Source organism: Doryrhamphus excisus, linkage group LG19 (assembly GCF_037039965.1).
Source record: "Doryrhamphus excisus strain RoL-2023G ecotype Guam linkage group LG19, RoL_Dexc_Guam_v1.1, whole genome shotgun sequence".
NCBI classification, from domain to species: domain Eukaryota; kingdom Metazoa; phylum Chordata; class Actinopteri; order Syngnathiformes; family Syngnathidae; genus Doryrhamphus; species Doryrhamphus excisus.
Window position 1 is genome coordinate 13,728,596 of NC_136375.1, and position 9,592 is coordinate 13,738,187.

The following is a 9,592-nucleotide window of genomic DNA, read 5'->3' on the forward strand; positions in this document are numbered from 1 at the left end:
GCTAGCAACACCTCCACCCATGGATTGACACCATGTTGTGTTTTTGCTCCCTGCCTCTCACTTCCACCCTGATAGTTCACCGTGTCCCCCGGGGGGGCACACCCCACTATTTGAGGGGCACTGCCATAGCATGACCCATTGAGACAGCATCAACCTCTCAACCTCTCACAGTAAAATCTGTTCCAAAGCACGACTCATGTAGTACCTTCAACATTATGCATCAATTTTGACTTTATCATCATATTTTTTACTTTTTTACACTCACAGGACACTTGGGAATGATAAAAATCGCAACACATGACGTCGACTCTCCTCTAGCAAGCCTTTCTTGCTATGTCCTTAAACATTACGCATCAAAGACAGAGTAATTTTACTTTATTGTACTTTTTTTTTTTTACAGAGAAGTTAACTTCTTTTTAAAGTTGTAGGACAGTTAAATAAGTTAAAAAAACACATTGTATAAAGTAATCACTTTAGGAAAGCCTCCCTGCCCACGTCCTTAAACATGACACAGCAAAGGGAGAGTACTTTTACTTTATTGTACTTTTTATACAGCAGTAAACTTATTTTTACACTTGTAGGACTTTGTAAGTATTCTGTCCTTCAGTAAGCCTCCCTCGCCATGTATGGAATTGTTAGGTATCTAATCAAGGGTAGTTTTATTTCATTTTAGTTTTTTTCAGAGTATTTTTTTTTTGTCTTTTGGGGTGCAGTTGCTGTTTACTGGCCCAATCGGGTTCCTGCATACCTGCATGTGTGTGTTGTCGGGGTTCTGTGCCGTGTGCTACACAATATACACAGCAGAGATTATTATCTGCATAAAAACATTCAAAGAATATATGCTACCAAAAAGACAGTATGCAGTACAGGTGGGTGACTACTGACAACTGAGGTGTACTGCCCCCATGTGGTGACACAAGTAATTACACTTCTGAGTTGTGTTGACAAACCCTGAATTGTTGCAATTTAGAGTTGACCAAAAAGGAGACAATTATGCAAGAAAGCTCCCAACTCACACATCACTCCCAGACTGGAAGAAAGGGTATGTATTTCACCAAACCCTCCATAATAGTTCATACACAAAATAAAATCCACAGCCATTAAATTGCAAAAGTAGAGTTGACTAGTTCTCTGTGTTTATTTGCACTGGTTTTTTTTTGTTGTATTATTCGTTTATATATGTTTGTATATTGTTTACAAACTGCGGTAGGTTCCTGGACTGAGGGGATGTTTGAGGCCAAAAAGGCACAGGGTTAGAACAATACCTAATATTAGTTTCTCTGTATTTACTTTTCATTAGTTATCACCGGATCGATACAAAAAATAGCAGTATCGCACACCCCTAACGTAGAATAGAAATGATGCTTTCATGTAGCACTTTTCGCCCATTTCTTGTATCGGAGGGGGGTGTCTTTCTCTAAGCGAATATTTAAAATCATTATTGACATTAAATTGGTTCCTAAATAATAAACAGAGGAATTATTTAAATCTATGAATCCATTTAAAAGTAATGAGTGATAATTCTGTGTGATGGTGACATCCATTTTCTCAGCCAGATGTTCAAGGGGCATCCCTACATTTAATGGTACGCTCCACTCCCTGCTGCTCGTCGTTGTTGTCTCCTCCTCTTTGCTAGTGAACAGATTTCTTTGCTACAAGCTAGCTGCGCGCTTGACGTTTTAAAAACCCACCCCCACCAAAAGATGCTCCTCCGACGGATTCAAACTGTCCAACAAACAACCACAACAAGTCAGGGGGGACTTTGCCCAACTGTGTCCAAACTTCAATAAGGAGGCGAAGCCAAGCGGCACTTTCGAGGGTGTTAGCATTGTTTCATCGTCTACTATCGCCTCTTGCTGGGGACTACTCGTCTTTTTTCGTTATTTTTTTTAACATTCATTACATCATTCGAGGAGTAATTGCTGATGAATTCCCCGAAAAAGGACGGAGATGATGATGTGCCCGTTAAAGACTCGATAAAATACGGCGAACTGGTCATATTGGGGTAAGTGTGTGTCTGTCTGTGTGGAGGGAACCATAGTAAAGAGAAAATGTGTGGGATGGGGAGCAGCTCCTTCATCGTTGCGGTAACGGTTCACGTTATTTATCATGCAAATGCAGTGCATGCGTGTAATCCGCGGTATATTTCATCATTTCAAAGCATCCGTCGGCGTGTACTACACTATTCGCCATGTTACCAACTAACTTTAAAGCCTGCAGCGTTCTCTCAGCGTCGTGCATGTGTGTGATGCGTTTATGTGTCACCCTGCCAAATCTGACATGGATATTTTCACATCGCTGGAGACTTTTTTCATCAATGGTTGGAGGTGTGGAACGCGAGGGAGGGGGTGGGGGGTGCTGGGTTGCTGAATCCCAATGATGTCATCCTATGCTGGATCTTTAATGGCTCAAAGTAGGGACTGACTGCAAAACGCACGCTTGTTACCCAGCATCCTATCTTGGGTATTTACACATGGAGGTGCTGCCTGGGGTGGGGGGAGTGGTAGAGGGAAGAAGAAGCCCCCCTTCTTGGCACCAGCAGGATGTGCCGATGACAAGCGGCGGCGACTTCCACGGCCCTGCAGTTCTTCCATGGCGTGCATGGTCTGCAGGGAGCGGGGAGGGAATGCCACAGATGTGCAGTCACATCCCGGCTGGCTTTTTACGCAGACATCCCTGCTGGCCCGCACAGCTTCCTGTCTGTGCCAAAGATAACTGACCTAATGGCCTATGCATTGAGAGAGGCCGTGTTCATTCTACTCCATCCAAACATGCTTGGAGCACGGGGAACAGGAAAGGGCCTTCCAATGGTAGCGAATAGGGCTGTCTCAAGATGTTGTGAGATTTCTCATTGAGAAAAAAACTATTCAGATCTATCCGGATCACAACGATCATGTGACAAACTCCAAAAGCACAGCAGTTTAAGTATAAAGAAACACTGAAACAAGTTGTGTGTTTCTCCTGCCATGGTACCAGTACCTGTGCTGGGCAGAATGGCGACTTCAGCACTTCTCCTATTCAAAGGACGAGTGGATCACCTTCTCTTCTGGCACAGCAGCAAATAAAGACACAGCTACTGTTCAAGAAGCAGACTTCCAGAAAACTCTGGCAAACTTCTTCCGCTTTATTTTTTGGTTACTGTGGTAGACATGTGTTTTGATACACTGCCTGGATTTCTGCATGACTCTTTTTTTTTTTGCACGACTCTTCACAGCAGAAGTATAACCCACCCTGAACATTTAGCATGCTAGCTGACCAAATGCTTTGCAATTAGTGGACGCATGGGGGTTTGTTGTGCCTCCGTGGCATCACACCGGCTGCTCTGAGCATGTATCCAAATACATTGCACCTTGTTGGGCCACACCAGGTGGCCCCTCCCGCTCTATATTCTGGTTCTCCAGATAGTAGTGATGTGCTCGTAGTCATGTTATGATATTTCATTAGGAGAAATCAACAGGTATACGTACCTGGTCAAATCTATCTAACCACTAATCGATTTTAGTTGACAAGTGGATATGAAAAAGTTATCCATATCATACTGGTGTTGAGAAGAAGAAATTTATCATTTTGGGAAGAAAATATATTATGCATCTATATTTGTGGCACCTTCTCCAATGTTGAAATGTTGATGATTTTTAATGATCTTAATTGCACTTTCATCCACTTTTGTGTTGGAATTGCACAAGGACCCCAACAAGATGCCCAGTGGATTACATTGTGGTGGTCTGTGGCCATGTCATATGTGTCCAGTTGTTTCTCTTGAAGTTAGATGGTCCATGCGGTGTGCCTGCATGCTTCGACCTCGCATCTGTCAGCATTGCTGATGTCACACACACGGCCGTGTGGTCGATGCCTGCTTCCATGCGGGCCATGTGAGCCGCCTGAGCCCGCCACCGCTCATTATGTCAGCCGGCCAGGACACCGTGCCCTGCCCCTGTCCATCAAGTCCGTCTTTTGTCCTTCTATGAAGCGCCGGGTCTGTCCTACATCTTCGCTGTCCTGTGAGAGAGAGTGTTGTCCTCGATGAAAATAACCGTTGTGTCTCCAGCAGGCTCCCACGGGGAGTGAATATTTCATGGCGTGCTTTATGATGTGGCCAGTGTGGTCATACGTCATACGTGCTGGAGCTCTGCCTGCATCATCTCCGAGCTCCTTATCGCCCCCTGCATCTTTGGTTATCCCTTCCTGCCCTTTGCTTATTGCATTTAGGTGTCATCTGGTCTCCTTCTATTGATATTATCTTCTGTCTGTGCCAGTAGAAAAGGAGGCTCGCCATCATATAAGGCCAATTTCTCATAGTTTGAAAAGGTGGGCAAAGTGGGAGCTGATGCTAAAATAAAGAGGAATATGTATTTATGATGAGACGCTTCTGAAGGAGTGCACCTGTGAAGTCAGCGTCATCAAAGGTTATAAACAAAGTCAATTTGGTGGAAAGCTAATGTTAGCTAATGTTTGAACTGCCGTACCTCACCATAGCTTTGTCCAGGATGTTGACTGGTGGAGCCTTTTAATGGCTGATATCTCATTTCCTGTAATTATCTCATAAATGTCAGGCCTGGTGTGTATTTTACAACTCCATCTTTGTCCGAGTGTTATGGCCTTTTCGGTCAGCGGACAAAGTGACCTTTTTCCAGGAAAATGCTGTCCGTGACTTTTAGGGAGGATTGCGGCTCTTATCAGTCACATGCCGGCTTCCTGTGGCGCCCATGTCTTCGTCACAAGAGCTGTTGCCAGAACACAACAACGTCACGTCAGGCCGTGGCGACACGTTTCCTCTGCTCTCTTTTGTCGTCCACGTTTGTCCTGCTCAGTGTAGATGTCTCCTCATTGAGGTTGAGCTCATTTGATCTTGCTAGTGGATCTTTTGATGGCGTTCTAAAGAGCTCGCCGTACAAACGCACAAAAGCAGCCGAGCTTTTTATAGCCGCCGCAGTTCATCACTTTGCTGGGACACCATTACATAGTGTAGTGTAGTGTTCACTCCACTCAAATGCAGAGGTCAGATTGTGGGTGCATGCTTGTAGATGCTCGTCATCCCTTGCTGTCCCTCGCCAGGTACAATGGCTCTCTTCCCAGCGGCGACCGTGGACGCAGAAAGAGCCGATTCGCCTTGTACCGACGGGCCAAGGCCAACGGCGTCAAGCCCAGTGCCGTGCACATCCTCAACACGCCACAGGACAGCAAGGTAAAGTATCCTACATCCTAAGGATGCTTCTCCAGTACATAGTACTTCTTCCCTCCTTTATCCCACTTCATTGCTTCCACACCCCACTGTCATTAGTAAACCCTAACCCCTTCTAAAAATGGTAGATACCTCTAGACATGAAGTAACACCCCTATAGTCACCTTTAGACTTGTATTACCCAATATAGTAGAGATAACTTAATAGACATGGGATTTCTATGCTATGTTTATTCTAACTAGGAGAGAATGTAAAAGGGAATCCAGATTATACATTCATTTGTATTTAATTTGGGGCTTTTTACACTTAGATTGAAGTAATCGTTCTTCATCTTTTTTTTTTTTTTACAAACAAAAAATACTTTTCTCTGGCCAGGGGTACTTGACAGAAAAAACTATTCCCCGGGGGGTATGTGACTTTAAAAAAAAAGGCAGAGTAGAATGCTGTAGTCATTTTCTCATGGTCATTAAGTGGTGACCCACTTTCTGGAGGTGGCAGCCAACACATTTATTCTTATTTAAAAATAAAGCTCATTCATGTCATCTCTTTAAAAACACAATACACTACACTGCATCAATACATCACAGTATAGACTCTACTTCATAGCACAATATGATTAAGAGGAAGAAGCTCAACGACAAAAAAGATCAATAATATTACATAATAGTTCATATTTGTGTGTACCAGGAAAAAAGATGATCAAAAATATATCTTTATTTAAAAATAAAAAAGACTTCTATCAGACTACGTCAGAACACTTTATGTTGGCAGTCTTTTTCTATTCATTGTTACTAAAAAAACAAGTCATTGGCAATATTAATATTAATGTGAATCCAACAATATGAGCTATTTGAGAAATAATCCCATGCTGTTGCTTCATCATCTCCCACTGCTTGCTTGCACTGCAGGCTGTGCACAGCAGGGGGCAGCACAGCATCTCTTTCACGCTGTCCCGCAACCAGACAGTGGTGGTGGAGTATTGCCATGACAACAACACTGACATGTTCCAGGTAGTGCACTTCTTCACATTGTATTGTGAAAATCATACACCACCTGCTTGACTCATGTCTACTCATATCCAACAGATTGGACGCTCTACAGAAAGTCCCATTGACTTTGTGGTGACGGACACGTCCGGGGGGGCCAAGGAGGGAGAGGACCCCTCCATCGCCCCCAGTACCATCTCACGTTTTGCCTGCAGGGTGGTGTGTGAACGCCACCCTCCGTACACAGCGCGCATCTACGCTGCTGGCTTCGACTCCTCCAAAAACATCTTCTTGGGGGTTTGTTCACACTTTTAGTGTCAGCACCTCTTTGGGGGCTCCCCGACAGGAAGTAGTAACAATCCTGTGCCGCCTCAGGAGAAGGCCACCAAGTGGAAGAACCCCGATGGACACATGGACGGCCTGACCACCAACGGCGTCCTGGTCATGCATCCGGAGGGTTTCCCGGAGGATCCCAAGCAGGGTCTGTGGCGGGAGATCTCGGTCTGCGGCGACGTCTACGCCTTGCGGGAGACTCGCTCTGGACCCAGCAGAGGCAAACTTGTGAGTCGTGACTTAAAAAAATCTGTTAATTTAATTTTTTTGTTATTTTTATTATCAGAGATGTATGATGTCAAACTGCTTGGTATCGATAACGGGTGGTAACATCACAGGCAGGAGGGGGGAAAGGAGTGTTTGATTTGCTCACCCGCACTGTATGGGTAATCCTGCCTCATTGGAGCATTTTTTTATCTGTTCTATTTTTTAATGCTATCTGATTTATTGGTATGATGTCATAACTGATGATTACTCTGCATCCCTAAGTATTATTAATTGTCATTAAGTGTGTGGGTCGCCTCCTGCAGGCGGAAGGGGAGAGCAGCGCGCTACGAGACGGCTCGTTGGTGGATCTGTGCGGCGCCACCCTGCTGTGGCGCACTGGCGAGGGCCTCATGCGCGCTCCCACCCTTCGCCACCTGGAGGCGCTTCGCCAGGAGTTGAACGCCTCTCGGCCTCAGTGTCCTGTCGGCCTCAGCACTCTGGCCTTCCCCAGCCTGCCCCGTAGCCACAGGTACGCCACTCCACGTGTCAGCCATCATTTGGTAGCGGAGAATACAGGGTGACTCAAAAGTAACTTTTTTAAAGGGGAACTGCACTTTTTGGGGGAATTTTGCCCATCATTCACAATCCAAACATGAGCACACATTTATTTCCCTTTTCTGTGCATTACAACACAAGAGTTTATATGAGCTTACTAACAATGCATGTGATTGGGACACTATTTCAACTATGAAGCCCTGTAAAAACCCTCTAACAATTCTATCCATGCTGTGATCATGCATTAACACGTATGATACTGATACACTGATGATAACGTGTAATAATTCCAGTATCTTGCCCTATTTGGATGATTTAAAACACTACCCAAACTTCTTTCCTAGGTGCACTGATACTTAAGAGTATGCTAGTTCTGTCAACATCAGCAGCACACTAGAGATACAGCGACAACACTTCCAATGTCGTCTGTGGATGACGCTGAGACTAGCGCTTAGCGAGGCGTCCTGTTAGTCCGCCAGATAAATATAGTTTTTCATGTCAGCTGCTACAATAACAATATGGCTGTGGCTTGGTTAATACACACGTCATTATGGAAATTGAACATTGTTGCTGTTTTTGTGAGGGCTTTAGCGTCAAAATAGTCCGGTGGTAGCTAGCTTATATGAACTTGTTTTGTGGCGCTAGCCTGCACAGAAAAGGGAAAGAAATATGTGTTCATTTTTCACATAAGAATTGGGAATGATGGGGCGAAATTCCCCCCAAAAGTGCAACATACAAGAAAAGCATTAAAACACTACATGAATTTTAGCCTTGAAGAACGCCAGCCTTGGGTCTACCTCACCTGCGGCCACGTCCACGGACGCCACGACTGGGGCCAGAGATCCGAGGGTGAGGAGGAGCCCGGCGAGGGCGACGGCTCCGCCGTGCGGCGAGAGTGCCCGCTATGCCGGAGCGTGGGCCCCTACGTGCCTCTGTGGCTGGGCTGCGAGCCGGCCGTGTACGTGGACGTAGGCGCCCCCACGTACGCTTTCGTGCCATGCGGCCACGTCTGCTCGGAGAGGACAACCAGGTACTGGGCCGACACGCCGCTGCCTCACGGGACGCACGCCTTCAGGCCTGTGTGTCCCTTCTGCTCCTCTGCCCTCAACACACCGGGATGGACGCGGCTCATCTTCCAGGGCCCCATCGACTAGAGCAACCACAACACTATGAACAAATGACGGATCCTTCCCTCTCCCATCGACAAACGCACTTCCACTTCCGTAGCGTATGCAGCTCCTGGCCTTATTCATCCTTCAGGGCTTGTTGATGGATGCACGATCTGGAGATGAAACGTGACAGAGAGATTAATACGCCCATTGATTTTTCATCTGGATGTCATCTTAGACCGCCTATTTTCATTCCATGACAGTACAAATACTGTGGATCCCCGCTATTTGCAGATTTACGGTAAAAACAGGATATTTTTGCAAGAAAACCTTCACATTCTTCTGAAAATAGGCCATTGTTTTTGGGCAGAAAACACATCTTTGTTGCCCTAAGTAGATGATCATTTATAAATAATGATAATGGAGCATTCATTCATTCATTCATTTTCGACCGCTTTTTCCTCACGAGGGTGCTGGAGCCTATCCCAGCTGTCTTCGGGCGAGAGGCAGGGTACACCCTGGACTGGTCGCCAGCCAATCACAGGGCACATATAAACAAACAACACATTCATACCTATGGACAATTTGGAGTCGCCAATTAACCTAGCATGTTTTTTTTTTTTTGAACGTGGGAGGAAACCGGAGTACCCGGAGAAAACCCACGCATGCACCGGGAGAACATGCAAACTCCACACAGAGATGGCCGAGGGTGGAAGCGAACCCTGGTCCTCCTAGCTGTGAGGTCTGCGTGCTAACACTCGACCACCGTGCCGGAGCATACAGCATAACAATAGTTACAAAATAGCAACGCCCTGCGTGGCTGCAGAAGCACTTCAACTTTCAGTATGGATTATGTAGACGTGGCGTAAGGAAAGGCCTTCTCCGACCCAGCAGCCTGCAGAGCAGTGCAGCCATGTCGCACCGCCAGCTACATCAGCAGATGTAGGTGGCCCCACTTCCATAGCGGTTGTAGCGCTCGCTGACGCCCAGGCTCAAGGCTAGACCGTGACCCCCATTTCGTCTGTTCCACCTATCATCCTCCATTATCGCTCTGAACGTATTACATACCCTTCACAACGTAACTCTCGTGAATAGCGGGGATCTACCGTATGTTGACACCTCGTCTGTCCGGCAGCCAGATCCCAAGTCCATCATCAAGTAGGAGGAGTGCAAACGAGGGCCGGGGGCTCCAGAAACTCGGTAAGACCCACTTCACACAA

General features: G+C 46.1%; 1 protein-coding gene across 1 annotated transcript; it reads left to right on the forward strand.

The window, feature by feature from the left end:
• Nucleotides 1-1,623: 1,623 nt before the first annotated feature.
• On the forward strand, nt 1,624-9,079 carry LOC131107439 (E3 ubiquitin-protein ligase pellino homolog 2). Its single transcript, XM_058057482.2, has 7 exons — nt 1,624-2,005; nt 5,056-5,185; nt 6,091-6,192; nt 6,268-6,465; nt 6,544-6,729; nt 7,032-7,237; nt 8,033-9,079. The coding sequence occupies exons 1-7, from the start codon at nt 1,926-1,928 to the stop codon at nt 8,415-8,417; spliced, it is 1,287 nt and encodes a 428-aa protein (XP_057913465.1). The 5' UTR covers nt 1,624-1,925; the 3' UTR covers nt 8,418-9,079.
• Nucleotides 9,080-9,592: the final 513 nt, after the last annotated feature.

Coding starts and splice junctions, on each gene's coding strand:
- LOC131107439 (XM_058057482.2), top strand. CDS start 1,926: ATGAATTCCCCGAAAAAGGACGGAGATGATGATGTGCCCGTTAAAGAC. Junction 6,730..7,031: donor GACCCAGCAGAGGCAAACTT/GTGAGTCGTGAC, acceptor CGCCTCCTGCAG/GCGGAAGGGGAGAGCAGCGC. Junction 7,238..8,032: donor AGCCTGCCCCGTAGCCACAG/GTACGCCACTCC, acceptor CATGAATTTTAG/CCTTGAAGAACGCCAGCCTT.